At 36.5% G+C, this 17,456-nt stretch overlaps 2 protein-coding genes across 2 annotated transcripts in view; both read left to right on the forward strand.

The window, feature by feature from the left end:
- Positions 1-16,232, forward strand: part of LOC124169050 (tax1-binding protein 1 homolog B-like) — a 39,381-nt gene extending 23,149 nt beyond the window's left edge. Inside the window, exons 9-12 of the mRNA XM_046547520.1 lie at positions 4,767-4,968; positions 10,395-11,117; positions 12,155-12,304; positions 15,680-16,232. Of these exons, the coding sequence (XP_046403476.1) occupies positions 4,767-4,968; positions 10,395-10,542 (350 nt within the window). The 3' untranslated portion in view covers positions 10,543-11,117; positions 12,155-12,304; positions 15,680-16,232. The remainder of the gene's footprint in view (positions 1-4,766; positions 4,969-10,394; positions 11,118-12,154; positions 12,305-15,679) is intronic.
- LOC124169552 lies at positions 12,178-15,975 on the forward strand. The gene is made up of 2 exons (XM_046548195.1): positions 12,178-12,304; positions 15,680-15,975. Exons 1-2 carry the CDS (start codon positions 12,178-12,180, stop codon positions 15,973-15,975), a joined length of 423 nt encoding a protein of 140 aa, XP_046404151.1.
- Positions 16,233-17,456: the final 1,224 nt, after the last annotated feature.

Raw genomic sequence — 17,456 nt, forward strand, 5'->3', positions numbered from 1 at the left:
ATTCAAGAAGATATATCCCAGTCTTCCTGATAACAGCCAGTTGAGAGTATTATTAAATATTAAAGATAATATCACAATATGTGGGCATTCCATGGAATTTATGGAATTTGTAAAACTAAAGAAAGCTTTAAAACAAGTAACTCTTTAGCAGACACAAGACTGTGCAAACAAAAGGATTGTAATTAACAAACAGCAAATTGACTTTTTGCATATAAATAATAACATATCCCACTATCAACATAAATAGAACTTAATAGAATTTAGATGGCTGATGCTCTCAAAATTAAAATATAACTTATTTAAAGAAATCTGGTAATTTTTTCTGAATGGTTCGCTTTCCTTCCAAGGACCATCTCACACAAACATGCCGCAGTTGATCAAGAGAGACTAAATGCTCAACAGGTATATCTCTCTGAGAAAAAAATTTCTGCAGGGCTTCAATGTATGCAAGGGCCTCATTTGTAGTAATTTCTCTCTCAGGGTTACCTTCATCCTCATCACTCTCAGATGAATCGTTTTCCATAACTTCCTGTAACTCATCTGTTACTTCAGGGAATACTGGTACGTCCTCATCAGCAGATACAAAATCATCTGCAGTCACATCAGTTTGCACTCCTGCTCTCAAAATACCGTATATCTCCGAATATAGTCCCCCTCTGAATATAGTCCCCCCCCCCCAATTTTGAGACCTCAGTTTTGGGAAAAATTTTAAAATGCAAAGGAAGGCAATTTTTCTGTGGTTAGCAAGTTAAGATTCTAGAGTCGATAAAAACTATTATTTTCTATGAAGATTAAGAACAAATTTGTTCACATATTTTCCATCACAACAAAATAACTATACCTAAAACATGTTGTGATCCATTGCATGTATCAGTAATTTATAGTTCCTTAACCAGATGTAATGAAGAAATGAGCAAATTTTTTAAGTATCCAAGGCTATTGTATTTTTTAAACATTCACATTATTATTAATATTTTTGATTTCCAAATGACTGCAAACAATGTCAATATATAAGCTTTAACTTAAATCCCATAAACAGTATTGCATTTGGCCCTGAAACTTCCTTAGATCCAGTGTAACACACCCATCAAGTCATCACAAATCCAAGGTACCTGAAGAATTTAGGAAATCTAAATAAAATTGTGTTAAATAAATTATAAACATTATAAAAATATAGCCATCAAATGCCTGCTAAGCAAAATAATTAAACTACAGGACTTACAAATATCAAAGTAATAAAATTGAGAAATAAACTTTTTCCAACAAACATTAAAACTGAAAAAAATATTATATCAATTTTCAATGCCTCGTCGTGAATCATTGCATAAGTTACACAAAGAGCTTCTGCTCTGCATTTGCGCACAAATTCGACGATATTTTCCTCTAATTCTTTGAATCTGCCGCATCGAGACCCCCGAAATGACTTCCGCGATGTATTAGCGCTTTGCAAGCGCTGTGAATACTATGATTTACGGCGTATTCTGCAACGGCTATTTTTAAATTGGCATCGAAACTCCATCTTTGATGGCCTCTAATCTGCCGCAGGATTGATCCTCATCTTTCTACTTGATCCATCACCTCACTGTTGAACGTAAAATTATTTTTAATAAAGAAAATATCGCAGAAATAATTGCGAAACGGTATGTGACGTAATTTATCGATCCTACTTACCCTGGCGAATTGAATATATTCCTCAATAAATTGATCACACTTTCGATGCTGAGTCGCGGGATTTCGATCAAATGCAGTAATGCCGGCGCTTCTGGTTTAAAGTCGTCGATTATTGCGCCTTTTCAGAAACAAATGCATCACCTATTGCGCATTCTTGTTCTGACAAGGCGGTAAAGGCAGTGGTTGTAAACACGAACCGCACGGACGTATAGTAGCTACGGATGCAATGAAATGCTAAATCGTCACGAAAGGTTCACTTTATCTGTTTATTTTTCGCAATTATTTAAATCGTGTAACTATTAAATGAGCGACGGGTACATATACTATTGATTCAATTCCAGTGTTCGATTGATGTAATGATAGTGTGTGTTTAGTTTTAATTTTAATTATTTACTGTTTTGCGTCATTAAGTGATCAGTGTCGATTGAATTATTCTAACAATACTTTTCCAAAAAAAATTAACGGCTACCCAATGGATTCCGTGAAAACGCATATTCGATATGCTATTTGAATCGGAAGAATCGTATCTTTACAACATTTGTGGTAAAAATTGTCTAAATTTCCGGTAAAACGTGGCAGTATTTACTAATATCTCCGATTATAGTCCTCATAAATATACTCAAATAGAAAGACTACGAGAACATTAGCCATTATGCCGTTATTTACAACTTTATGGTCACCTTTAGTATGCTAAACTGGATTACACTCGATTATAGTCCCCCCCCTTACTTTTCCGCGGCCATTTTTGGAAAAAAAGGGGGGACTATATTCGGAGATATACGGTATACTCCTCCCAGACTGCATCAATGCCAATGTAATTACTGCTTATACTGGGACCTGCTTCAGTTTCTTCTCCTTTATTGAAGTCAAAGCCTGCCTTTCTCCAACAATTCCTTATTGTTTGTGGAGTCACACTCCACCAGCCACCAGTAGCCATTTCAATCCCTTGTTTTAAGGTAATAAAATAAGGGTTGTCCATTTTCCTCTCAATATTAATTACGATTCGATGCAGCATCCTTGATCTGTAATTCGATTTAAAAGATCGAATAATACCCATATCTAACGGTTGCAGGCAGGAAGTGCAGTTCGGAGGGAAGAAATACAACTTCACATTTGCAAGCCTATTTTTATCACAAGAGTTGTGAGCCGAACAGTTTTCTAATAAAAGAGCAATCTTTCTCTTTTGTGCTCTCATTTTCATGTCAATTTCTAAAACCCACTGCTGAAATAGTTTAGAAGTCATCCATGCTTTTTTATTCGCCCTGTAATCTGCTGGTAAACTTCTAATGTTTTTAAAACAACGTGGGTTTCTTGCCTTTCCTATCACTAAGAGTCGTAACATCTCAGTCCCATCTGCATTACAGCAGAGAAGGACAGTGATGCGATCTTTTGCCTTTTTCCCACCTTTACATTTATCTGTTTTTATAGCTATTGTCCTCTCAGGTAGCAGCCGATACATTAAAGCCGTCTCGTCGGCGTTGAATATATTTTTCGGGGGAAAACTCGCCATAATCTCCTTTAATTTTCCACTCTGCCACTGAGCAATGGCATCTGCCGGTGCAGACATCTCTTCTCCTGATATTCCCTTGCACAAAATATTGTGGCGAGTACGAAACTTTTCAAGCCAGCCTTATGATGCGAAAAATCCGTCTTCACCTAAAGTCACGGCCAATTGCTTGGCTTTCTGGCAAATTAGAGGTCCAGTAACAGGGATATTCAAACTTCGTATTTGTAAAAACCATTTAAATGTTGCTTCATCAACCTTGTCGTAAGTTGCGGCCCGTAATCGCTTCCTCGTGGGATTCACAGCGTTGTACATGGTGCTTATTTCTATTTTGTTTCTCTTTTTTAAAATTGTTGTCAATGAAGACGGCGATATGTCGTACTTCTTGGCCACGTCCAATTTCTTCATTCCTGTGTCAACGTCTTTTAAAATGGCAATTTTCTGCTCGAGCGTGAATTGCTTTCTTTTTGGTGGCATTCTGTGAAGTCCCTACGAGTTGGAGAAAGATTTGATAAAGATCCCCAAAATTAACCATAAAACACATTCTGATGGACTGCTAATGGTACCTTTTAACTTTTCGTTCATTACTACGAAGATTCTGAGACTTGACAATATATTTAACGTCACTTTTAAAAGAGTAATTGCTCCCGAGGACTTTCATCTGCTAACTCGGCGTGTGAAACTTCGCAGAAATAGCCAATATCGTCAGTAATCGATAGGTCGATAGTTTCAGTTGATACCTACGTAATCGATCCACCGCTGACGGCTGTCATGTGAAAACGAAATGCAGACGATGCTAAAATGAAAGATATAGGTAATAGTGCTTTGTTAGTGTCAATGATCAATCAACACAACCTTTAATCACATCCAAATTATTAAACTTATTTCTAGGAAACAAATTCATGGATTCAGCGATGAGGAAAAAATTGAAATATGTACTCCCTTTTCGAAAAAATTAATGCATCTATCTCGAGCGCAAATGATATCAATGAAATGGAGGATACGTAATCACAAACTTCATTATTTCGCTCTAAAGAGGTAAAATAATTGACTTGGGGCCAAAAAATTTATTTCGTTCTAGAGAAATTTTTGCTGTACAGAGGTTCGTTGTACAGAGGATGAAAATACACATAACTTATGGGAAGAAAATCGGGACCGTAACTTTTTTTCGTTGTAGAGAGAACTTGTCTTCTACAGAGGTTTGTTCTAAAGAGGTTTGACTGTGTATGCGTTTTTTAATCTTTTTTCACTTTTTGGCTTTGAATACGCTGTAAACCATTTCGGTTTTGGGCACCTAATTCAAATAACAGCCACCGCACTGAGCTGGTTCCAAAGTACTGACTTCATGCGATCAGTTCTCAATACCGGTTCTATAGCCAAGAACTGGCAGTACCGAGAACTGGGAACCGGAACCGACCCATCTCTACACAAAACCTTTGGATTCCGTAGCAGCGAAAGACCATTATAGCCGTACCTAAATATCTTTACAACCACAAGTGGAAAGATTTTTGGGCTGAAATGGGTGAATGATCTTTTCTTACCTTGCTTTTGATGCATGAGTATGATTGTTCTCTTTCTTGCTTTCATGCAGGTGGTGGTAGTCGTACGAGGCAGTCCACCACCTCACAGCCCACTCCTGCAGGAGTGACTGTCCCTCCCACGGATGGTGAAACAGGAGAGCCAAAGGTCCTTAAAGATAAAATAACACCAAAAGGAGATGGGGAATCATCCACAGCCAGTGCATCATCATGTAATTCAGCTGATCCCTCTACAGGCAAAGTTAGCGACTGCGGGTGAGTCATTACTTTGTTTAGAAGTTATACTTATTTGTAGGGACATGCGAAAGGTGGGGTTATTTTATAGCCAAAAGAGGTGATATATATTTACAAAAGTGATGTTATTTTGTCCTGAAATCGGTGTTATTTTAACGGCAAAATATTTAATGTTGATTGAAAGCCATACTTTCAGTGGCCCACCCATTGCCCTAAATTTAGGATATTATTGACCGGGGATAAATTAATTAAGCAATAATATATATGGAGTATTGACTGAATTCACCTATTTTATATATGTTATCCTTCGCATATCCATATATCGAGCTTACATAGAGAGAGAAATTACTTTTAAATGTCTGTAATTTCAAATGAAATATTGCTTCTGAGACCAAATTGTCTTCTTTTAGATTTGTTCTCTTATCTGTTAACACAGTGATCTTTCTGAGTCCACACTTGCAGAGGGGGTCCAAATTGCTTAAAAGCACTTAGATACAAACGATGTCTCAGCAAATTGAGCTCCTGTGTTGCTTTAATTACATCCACTGAACCTTGGAAATTTTGCTTTTGTAATAATTTCTGTAATTCTCCCAACCCCAGCATCAACTTCTCTGTCTCCATTGACTCGAGGCCATGATTTTTTTGTCTTTAAGTCAGGGTTCACATCTGTAGTGGGAGCATCTTGGAGATCAAAAACTGAGATCTTTTCAAGTGCCTATTTCTCTGCTTAGGTCTGCTACCATAAGAGAGCTTAGTTTGATTGATGCCTTTTAAGCCATCTGTATTGACTTTACAGCAGCTGCTTTAGAGGCTGTCATGTTTTGCAAATGTAATAAGTGGTTTTATCGAAAAAAGTTTTGCAAAAGATCTACAGTTCTCTACATTTTTCCGAGTCAACTACCAACGACGTGCGTGCGTGTATGATGCGAAATTCAAAGTATTCGAGGTATTCGAGAACCTTTAGCATAACTATTCGAGACCTCTAATATCGAATACTTTCTAGTATTTGATGTATTCGAGTATTTGCTGATACTATTCGCACATCTCTAGTAATAAAACATACTTTTTAAAATCAAGAAAATGATTTCACAATTATAAAAACTGGAGATATGGTTAAAAAACAAAAAATCAGGATTAATTTCCATTGTTGAGGCCTGAATCTTTGGGGAAACATATTTTTTTATGCACTTCAAGTGTATATTTTTTATTTTTCAAAATATCTGGGGGCACATATATCTTAACCTGCTAGATCCTTTGGCACCCTTCGAGTTGGCCATTGCAATGCAGTGTTTTCTCTGCATTCCCATTATGGGCGTAATCTGAACAAAATTTCATTTACTCCATTGTGAAGTCAATAACTGCTGATCATTTGGCTCATTCTTCCTTCCTGTAGACAGCAATTATTCGATGGCTCCAGCTGCATCACACGTCCGGCTAGATCAGTTCATCACAATCGTGAGTTAACCCACGATTGTAATGAAGTGTTGCATTCTACATTATAACCACACTTCCTGATGCCTTGCATAGGTTTATCAACTTATGTGATAAGTCTTGGAATGCATCTTGTTTGTATATCGAGGACTTACTGGATTCAGATATCAACCCTTGATTGCATCAAGCCACATTCTCTTTTTGATAAAATCAAACAAATGTACCTGTTTTTATATGAATGCACGTAATTTAATGAAGTATATTATATGTATGTTTCAGAAGCTTTTCCACTGTGTGCGAGAGTATGTGAGATTGAAGAGACAAAAATTTTGACTTAATAGTTTTTTGCGGTGATTCTTAAAAGAAACATTCATACGAGAATCATTATTACGAGCCTCCGGTTTTTCATCTGTGTTTTTTCATTGAAGTGGTAGGGTTGAATTTATTTTTTTTCAGCTTTTAACATTTCCTCAGTTTTATGAAAATTTTATGAAGGAGAAATGTGTAAAATATTCCTTTCTTTTGGTGAGTGGTCGATTGGAATTGGGAAGTTGTGATGGAGAAGTGCGGGTACTTTAAAATTGGATATCATCAGCCACCCTGTGGCTGTTTTGCCTTGATGCCTTAACTATTTTGTTTCACCTTAACACGTTCCATGCAGCAGTGTTTAAATCCCTCCAACTCCTCTATTGCAGCAGGTATTTAAACCTGAAAACTTTAATGAGTTTGTATGCAGTGTGTATTCGATTAGAATAATGTGAGGCAAAGAGAGGAGTGCGTATTAATTCTAGAATTCCGAAGGGTGTCATTTTGACACCCTACGCGAACATTTTTTTCAAAGCTGACCTTAAAACGAGTGTTTTAGAATAAAATATTTCGTGACTTTTAATCATTTTTAGGGCTTAACAACACGACAGAGTTAAGGATACCCCCCTCTCTTTTTTCCGTCTTAAAAATTCAAATTTACCTTGAATGCCGGAGGGTGTCATTTTGACACCCAGTAGATTTTATCATTTTTTGTTCGGTTTAGGTATTTCGTGTGATGCGGTTTGATTCTTACTTGCCAAATTAGTATTTTAGAATAGTACATTACCTTCATGATTGTTCATGTTTTACATAATTTCAATAAATATCAGTTGTTTATCTTTTTTTCGAAAATTTATTAGCTCGTGAGGTAAGTTTATTCCATTCTATTTGCAAATGATTTGCCTTGAAGCCAGCCAAATTTTACCGCAACTGCACTTATTTTTCGTGAAACACATGTGTAGTGACGTGCACCACAATGCAATTGGCTTCTGCCGAGCCTCTGTGTACGGCTGCTTGGCACGGAGTTTGGCAGACTGGCTCGCAGGCGTGTCACGACCAGTCGAGACACGCGTCTCGGCTTGCATTGGCAGTTTGGTCTTGATAATGGCACTGCATAGACGTGTTACGCCAGAGCAAATTATTGCAATACTAAATGATATTCCTGTCTTTGATACCATGAACTGCGTGCATGCTATAGCTTTGGTTAGAAACAGCTGTTCGTTAATGGTTGTGTGTGGCCCAGGCTATGGTTAGGGCATTGTTGTACTTCAGTTATGAAAGATAAGCATCTTAGCATGTACACACCATTGAGTAATTGTATCTGCTACTATGTACAGTATTAGCGATGTGTTCCTCATTGTGTTTGTAGACGAACCTGGATCAGCACTGGCTATCAGAAAGAAATTTATGCGTAGTCATGAGTTTGTGTGCCGACGTGGAAGGGGCGCTGGCCAGGCTTCAAAGGGACGATGTGACGCCTTCTCGTTCAAGATCCTACCTGAGTAGGAGATAGCCATGCAGTGGAACCATAGCCTGGGCCCGCTTTGACGAACAACTGTTTCCAAACAAGGCTAGATGCCCATTCACGCAGTTCATGGCATCAAAGCCTGATAAATATGGGCAAAAGTACTGGCTAGTAAGAATACAGGGATAGTAATTATTTGATAAACGGATTTCATTACCTTGGCAAGGACGACTCTCATCAAGCTGGCGATCGTTGTACAGATCATGCTGTATTGAAACTTATGGCCCTACTTGACCAAGGGCTGAAATACCTATCACTACTGGCCAAATTCACATCACTTTGCTTGGTTTTGCTCGAAAAAAAGGGTACAAGCCTTTTGGGTATCATAAATAAGAGAAAGAAGGATATCTCTGCTGGAATAAAAGCTTCCCAGGAAGACTTGTATTTAAATAAATTGTACAAAAATGGTTACGTAACACTTACCGTTTATTAGGGCAAACCGACAAAATGTGTTCTTGGTCCTCTCTTCGCCCTCATGCTGTCATTGGTGACAACTCTTAAGAAATCTCTCGAAACTGAACCAGAACGGATAAAAAACTGTTAAGATAAAATGCAATAAAAACAGAACTGTTGGTTTTTGTAAGCTGTGTAAAGAGTTAGTATGTGCGAAACAGTGCGAAAGTGCCAGAATGTAAAGAATCTGCAATTCTGATATAGCCTATTGGAAGTCTGTTCAAAAAAGTATTCGATTTATTTTTGTGTTTTTACAAAGTTTTTGTGTTTTCTTTTAGAGAATTGTGTAGTTAACCATAATTGATTTAATTGTTTTCAAATTTTCATCTTTATAATCAAATTCCCACTTTCGAAGACAAAAACCAGATACAAAAAGAAAGATGCCGCAGTCCAAGAGAAAAGATATTTTTGCATAAAAGTTTTTAACTCCCGTAGAAATCTCTTAAAAATCATTATTTTTTTGAATATACTAAGGAATCAAAGGAAGATAATGCTTTAACACTAGCGACTAAGAAAAAAATTATCAGCAACATACCACGGCTATGGCTATGGCGTTTCAAAGATGGGTGTCAAAATGGCTCCCTCCCGGCATTCTTGGGGTATGCCAATTTGCCGGCATTCTTGTGTTAAAGTGCCATTGTTTCATTTTTTTCACGAATTTTAAATGTAATTAGTATGACGTTAATTGGTAAGGTTCGCGGATGATCAGGCGCTGATTAGCCAGTCAGCGAGGGGACTACAGGCTCTAGTGGATGCGTTAGACGAGCATTGCGAGCAGTATGGGATGAGGATTAATCACAAGAAGACTAAGGTAATGCAGTTTTGTAAAGTATTGCAAGCAAGGAATGTGAGACTCAAGATAAAAGTAGGTGGGGAAAAACTTGAACAGGTAGAGCAGTTTAACTATTTGGGCAGCACATTAGAGGAAAATGGACCCAGTAGCAAGGACATCAGGAAGTGAATTGCACTAGCAAAGGAGGCGTTCATGAACAGGAAGGAGCTTCTGAGAGGATCGTTATGTAAGAGTTTAAAGAAAAGGTTAGTGAAGAGTTTGATCTGGAGTGTAGCTCTCTATGGTGCGGAAACGTGGACACTGAGGAAAGAAGACGAGAGAAGATCGGAGGAATTCGAGATGTGGGTATGGAGAAGAATGGAGAGGGTGAAGTGGACGGAGAGGAAAAGGAACGACGAAGTGCTGGACATGGTGGGTGAGGAGAGGCAGCTTTTAGATGAGATACGGAGGAGACAGAAGGTATGGATGGAGTTAGTGCTTAGTGGGGAAGGAATGTTGAAAATGGTGTTAAAGGGTAGAATGTTAGGGAAACGAGGGAGGGGAAGGAAAAGAATTGGATTTTTAAATAGATTGAAAGAGAGTAGGTCTTACAGTGAATTAAAGAAGGCAGTGCTGGAAGGAAAGGGATGCTTCCAGATCACTCCATGAACACTTCATGGAAACCTACCTTAATCGGTAGAATACTATAATAATAATAATAAAGTAATATTTTTTGGTCTGATTTGAATGCCTGAAAGTAACAACTACAAGAACATTACTTCATTTAAGCAAAAAATATGTGCAGGCTCTCTGAAAGTGTACAGCATATGCAAAATTATATTATTAACTGCTTGTTATATATGATCAAAAGGTAAATGATTATTACATCACTCCTTGTTGACACATGAAGGAGAACTTTATTTCGTCATATATTATTCTCATAACTCATTTCATTTCCAGGGATAAGGGCATTAAGATGGACAAGTGGCACAACCTGGAGACTCTCCATGATCTGAACATCTGTTTCGTCTGTCCCATCTGCTCTGTGACATTCCCTCCTGGCGAATCTGCACGTTTCAACGTCCACTTTGATAACCACCTTAGCTAAGCTGGCTGACTTGCAAATGCCAGTCAGTTCTGTGAAAACTCTTTTAAAGCATTCCATCAATCTTGTATGGTGGAAAACAAAGTGAGATTCTCGCCTATAAATGTATCTTAATGTAATATACATTCTCTATTTGTTGTTCTGCTAGGGTATTAAAAATTATGCCTATTAATATATTTTGACCCATCAGTCATCCTTGTCTCCGATAGATGTGATATTGTTCTTAATCTGTGCAATGTATATAAATTATCCAAAATATGTTTCTTTTAGGTAATTGTTAATTATGTTCCTCTGTATTTTATTTTGAATGAAGAAAGATGTATACTAATAACTTTGTGTATTTGTCTTATTTTAATTCATAATATCTGTCAAGATTAGTCTGTAATCAATCCCTTATCATAAGCAGCTGCTCAGATGACAGTTTTATCTTTTGGAGCTGAAATATATCTTATCTTTGGTGACTCAGATCATCGTTGCATTGTGATACTTTGAAAGAGTGGTGTTTTAGTGGAGCTCAATGGAGAAGCTAATACATATTATACTGTGTTTGCTTTCGCTGTCAATCATCCCGATTAATTGTAAGTATTTCTGTCAATTTTAATATTCTCACTCTATGTTATTCTAGCAAATTGCAAATACTAATTTTCATGGGCCTTATGATTGAAATGTGACACTATATACTAAGCAAAACTGCTGTGAGTGATTTTACAAAACCTTTCATAAGTACAACTTTGATTTCAAATAATAGTTTTAATTATTATGTGAAGTTAGATAATTTACTTAAATGGAGTGAAAACTACTATCGGTTGAAAATAAGGCCTTAGAATCAGACTAAACATGATTGACATTTTGCATTGCTGGTACCTCTTCACTCAAAAGTGAGTTAGTTTTGACCCATAACCAAAGATAATTTCTGTGCTTGCTGTGCTGATGGGTCTATGCCATTCATACTAATTGAATATTTTTGAAAAAGTTGGCTTGTTTAAGAGCAATGAGCATCATATGAAGTTTATAAGTTAAGCTATTGAATTAATTTTAGGAAAATTATTTTAAGAAATTTACTTTATTACTCAATTGATGCTTCGTCACCAGCCAGATGTGCATATTTTCCAAGTCATTGGATAAAGCAATGTGTTCACCTATATTTTTGTTTCGTCCTATGCATTGCAAAAAACTTTTTTTTTTCGATTAAGTTGCCATCTCTGCACAGTAATAAAAAGAATGTATAAATAATCATTAATAAGGATGCAAATTGAATATACTGTGTTCCACCTGGGATTTACTAAAGTAAGTACTAATTGAAGAGGGGAAAACAAATGCCTCTACCTATCCATTTTCTTTATCGTTTCTGCCAAACTGCAAAATGTTCCAAGCTAGCATATCTGAAAGATATCTATTCTTAATTGCTCAAGCAATCTAAAGCCTTGCATATAGTTTCTGAGTCTCTAAATTCATAATTGTGTACATTTTGTAAGTAAAAGTAATTACGTAGTGTTCATCTTTTTGTCACAAATTTTGTCAGCTCTCATGACTCGTTTGCTTTGTAGCCGATCAGCTGTGAATGTGTGGCAAATTTTTCTAACTAAGGTCAACATCATTCTTCACATCTGTCTAGGTCTAACATGCTATTCATGCACTATGTCTGCCGATGAGGCAGATAGGCACTGCCTAGAAGATCCTGCTGGAGTAATCACCTCCCCACCCACGGTCAAGTGCTCGAAGAAATACTGTTTCATAGAAAGGATCGAGTACACGGACCCAAAAGGTAATTTGTTGAAAACTTCTTTTTTATCTTAACACGTTGCATTGGGATGGCGAGAATTCGCGTCATTTTTTTCCCGAACGTTCCGGACGGATGACGAAGATGCTCGTCATTTAGGCGCGTCAACCTAAACAATTTTAAAGCGTACAATACGCATTCGTTAGTACGTTTTCAGTTGTTGTTCGTTATTCACAATGAATGGATGCATCATAACGTTTGATTGGGTAAAGTTATATTCTAAACATTAGCTTTTTAACCATGTTTAAACCAAAGGCATTATGCCCTAATAGGCACATATTTCCAATCTCAACACCTCCACCCAGAATCGGCATTCCTAGGAATTCAAATACCCCGGTATGCAGCGTGTTAATATTTTGAGAATGTCATCACATAAAATGCCTCCCTTAAACAGTTTTGAAAACACTGTCTTTTTAAAGTTTTTTTGTGATTGAACTTGAAAGTTTTGAATGGAAATCAAATGTTTTACTTCAATGCAATCCTAGTTTCAAATATAATAATGTTATTATGAATATAATATTATTTATTATATATTATAATTGAAATTGTAATTATTCACAGTTCTGCTAAGGAAAGCTATTATTATTGGTAGAAGGATAGCAATTTGTATATCACAGTGATGATGCGTTTAGCTCCTTGTTTTTCGTGAATGTGAATTTTTTTGATTTAAAGCATAATTTCGGTTTTTAACTCAAATTTTAGGGTTTTTGGCTTTTGTAACAACTTTTTCAATGGTTTGGAATGCTTTTTCTATCATTATGTTACTTTTTAAATTCAAACCACAAATAAGCGTCATTGCTGCCAATTCTGCCATTGATTCATGTTCAAACCACGGTTAAAATGCTGAAATTTCAACCCTGCCATGTTATTTCATCCTAAACGTCCTAAAATGAGTTGGAAAAAGCTATCAGTACGCTGCCTAATTTCTCTCGAAAAACTACACAATGCCAATGAGAAAAATCTGAGTAATGGCTCAGAGCTCAATCTGAATACTTAGGAACTTAGAAGATCCTGCTGGAGTAATCACCGGGTGTAACTCACGGTGTAACTAGTGCGTTTACACTACGAGAGCAACGACCTGCGTCAAAGCAAGCTGGCATATGTTGATTCAAGTGTTTTTCAATTTCTTAAATTTGCTATTTTATGGAGCATATCGTAATAGAGTGTTTTCCTATTATTTTTTTATTGCCTAAATCCAAAGATAACTTCTAATCCACACACATGGAGTGCGTATTTCACGCTTTTAGATTTTTAAATGACGATCTATTTTTAGCGATTAATTGAAAGGTGAAAAATTTCAAGCGCGTGAAAATGCGACGGCTAAGTATGAATGCCGGGAAAAATCCGTGTGACGTCGTTCTGGTTCCCGCTGCCGCAAATGAGATGACCTTGTTGCAAGGCTTTGAGCGCTGATACGACGCAGGATGCTAGCAGGTAGCCGAGTACCATGCTAGCTGGTAGCGCTTGGCTTAAACAAGGATTATTAATACCTTATCAAATGAAGAAAACTTTCCGACCTTAGCCAGTTTTAATAGGTGATTATTAAGACATGTTTCCCTGAGCTCTGTGCCTCATTCATGTATTGGTAATCTCAGACGATGTATAACTCCTATCTTCTCGTATAGAAACTAGGTCCCTGTGACGTCACGTGGAGTGGCATCGCATGGGTGCCAATCTGGCCTTTTTCAAATGAGGATAAAATTGACCATTGCCATTTGTCTAAACCGGCATTTCTAAAACAAAATAAACTGTATATTATGAATACAGTAATGGTGGGTTTAAACGAATCGCAATCAATGCCTTTCGTTTTCTTTGATGAAGGAATCTTAACTTATTAAAGCTCAATGTCTCAGGACACTTTTTGCTGCATCTTTCTGGTCATCCACCACTGCCAGCGATATGTTTCAGGCCAGTTTGTTAATGTTTTGGCAATCTAGAGGTTAGGACGTGGGTCTCAAGCAGGAGTCAGATCAGGGAAAGTGTGTTTTTACCTTCTGTAATGCCGAAAATTTTTAACATACTTAACCTTTTCCCTACTAAAGACGAAAATATGCATCTAGACGTTTTTTGACCTGGGAGATGCAAGCAGCAAATTTTCGTGAGATATTTTCCTATGCAGTTGAACAAATGCCTAGTATAGGTATACGCTTCCCTTTTATGATGGTCACGGGTGTGCAATGTCTTTCTTTTGGGACCCTACACTGCGGGCTAAACCCTCGAAACCTGGGAGCAGGTACCCAGACCTCTAAGGTCTATATTAATTAAGTTAATAGGTTAATATTATAGGTGTAAGGTATTATATTACCCCTCTTAGCGGTCGTACAATTTTTTATTCGGTCATTTTGCAAAATAAATATTTGTTCCTTAATAGAATTGAATTATTTGTCTTTTGAGCAGCAGAAATCGTTGATAGTGCAATTTTGGAGGGAAAGGGTTGGAATCGAGAAGTACCTAGTAGTTCAGTAAAAATATTGTGGCCGACACTATTTCCCTATTTACGAGCTTACTCACAAACATTGCATTGACAGTGCTTCATAGTTAAACATGTGAGGAAGGTCGTGTGGGGCATTTCTTACGCTCCAACTTAAACCCTCCGTAATTGAATAATAGCAAGAAAATGCTGCAAGCCCATAAAATTGCTCAAATTTCAAAGTTCGTGCCGGTAAATAAGCAACCTCGTGACACCACTTCTCAAATGAACAGTTTAACCTTATGAGGAAGGAAGAGAATTCAATCACTCAATGATAGAGGAAATATTTTTCATTTTAAAGTCTCATTTTGGAGACAGTGATACATTTTGGAGGGGGAAAGGTCTGGGAAAATACTGTGGTTGTCAATGACTAGGTGGAGAGATTTGGTATCTTATGAATAGATAATGGTCGTTATTTGCTACTGACCTCTAACTTCTTACATTAAATTCTTATACAAGAATTGTCAAGATTCCCGTCCATTTTCTAAAATGGATGGGAATTTTTTTTAGCGCTAAAATCGTTGATATTTAACAATAAAGAATGGGAAGTTTAGGATCGTGTGATTTTTAACGATCTTTCAGATCATAAAATCAAAAAGAAAGTGTTTTTAAAAAAAATTTCATCCTAAATAGCCACCAAAAACGTTAAACAAGGCCACTAAAGGGCAGTGGGAACAAAAGCAAACATTTTTTGCGACTTATTAAAAACGTTTGAAATTGCAAAACTCCACATTACGAAGTGCCTATTTTCCGGTCCTGCTGACTTTGAATAATTGAGAGTTTACTCAGAGTACTTGCCTTGTTTATATTGGTACTCAGAGAATATTCATATTGTACTTTATGCTTGGTAATTTAAGGTATGGATACAATATTTTTTTATGCACAAACAGGCCAGATCTCTTCGTTCATTAGAGGATGTACAAGTGGTGAAGACATAGTGGATGGCGAAACTGTCAGTGATGACTCAATCACCTATTATCGATCCTGCTCGACCAACCTCTGCAATATTGGTGATGGGACACAGCCTTTGAGCGATGGTATGGACCCTGATTCGGCAAACAAAATCCATGGCACAATATATGCTCCTGGGATTGGAGCAAGTGTTATCAGTGCTAAGCTGACCTCATCTTGGTTGTTGATTGTAACATTCCTTACTGCCTATTTTGCTCATATCTTTACGAGCTGATAATCCTAGCTCAGCTAAAGTAATATTGTACATTCTATGAGTATTTTTCACCGTAGAGGCATTCGTTTTTGTAAGATCGCGACAGGTTTTAAATTACTAATGATTTGGCAGGACCTTGTAAAATTTTTTTGTGATGTTATACTAATTTTCAGAATACCTGGAAGAAAATATTCAATGATATTACAAATGGAGATGTATGTATTGAGATAAATTCAATGGAAATGATATTATTTTGAGAATATATTTTTTCAAATGCATTATGGCTTAATTTGTTTGGTCTATTTTTTAAGAATGTTTTGGCATGCGAGCAAAGAGTCAATGGAGCAAAATCTTGCTCTTACAATACCGGCCCACTTGACATAGGATATGTCTGTGTGTAATCTACAGCAATCTACAACTTCAACAAGTGATTGTAGCTAAAACCAACTAGGATTTTTCCAATAAATGACAAATTTTGTCCCAATTCAGAAGAAAAAATTGATTGGGTTTTAAACAAAGCTCCTTACCCAGTTAGCACAAAGTAAGAGAGTTATCCGTTTCTTATGGTTTTCTTATGGAAAAAATTGATAAGCAGCTTATCATTTTTTCATTAATAAGACATATAAGGCAAGGAAAGAATAGGTAAGGAATGCCGTCAAATATCCTCAGGCAACGCAAGTTGTGTCTGTTGGAGTACCAAAGGCTGCTGAACGGAATAGTACTATAAATGCTACATGTCTCATCCTGACACGAATTTAAAGCCTACCGGTGAAATTCAGCAAGTCTTTATAAGAGCTAAACAATGATAACAGATTTTCCCATTAACAGAAAAAAATTCTTCCTTCCTTTCATTTCTAATATTAATTTACAAATCTAATTTTTAATTTTTTTACTCTTCGCAGTGAAATCGCGTTTATAACAAGGATTTTCATTACTAAATGACGTTTTCAATTTTTTCTCTCGTCGCAGTGAAATCGCGTTTATAACAAGGTACATATTTCGTTTCCAAATCGTATTTTTAATTTTTTCACTCTTCGCAGTGAAATCACGCTTATAACAAGGATTTTCATTTCCAAATCACATTTAAAATTTTTTCTCTCCTTACAGTTAATTCTTTCTTTCACCTTATCTCAATGACTTATAATGTTCTTGTTGGGTAGCTTTTGATGATAAGTTTCTTTAAAAATGATTTTGTAGATTTTTTAAAGGTCATGAGGCTATAAAAATAAAATTCCTTTTAACTCCTTAATTTTGAAAGAAGTTAAAAGGGCTTAAATAAGGTGGCGAAAGAATTATTTTGAAAGAAATATTTTGATTTATTTTCCAAATTAAAATGATGATTTTTTTCAGTAATTCGTTCAAATTATTATCATACCCCCTAAACAATTTTTCAAATCAAAAACTACCATTTGTATGTTTTTTTTCCTCAGTATTTATCATCGGTATTCTTTCTCTCCCTCCCAACCCTTTTTTCAAATAATCGATCTTCTATTTAGCTTTAT

Source organism: Ischnura elegans, chromosome 12, assembly GCF_921293095.1.
Source record: "Ischnura elegans chromosome 12, ioIscEleg1.1, whole genome shotgun sequence".
Lineage (NCBI taxonomy): Eukaryota > Metazoa > Arthropoda > Insecta > Odonata > Coenagrionidae > Ischnura > Ischnura elegans.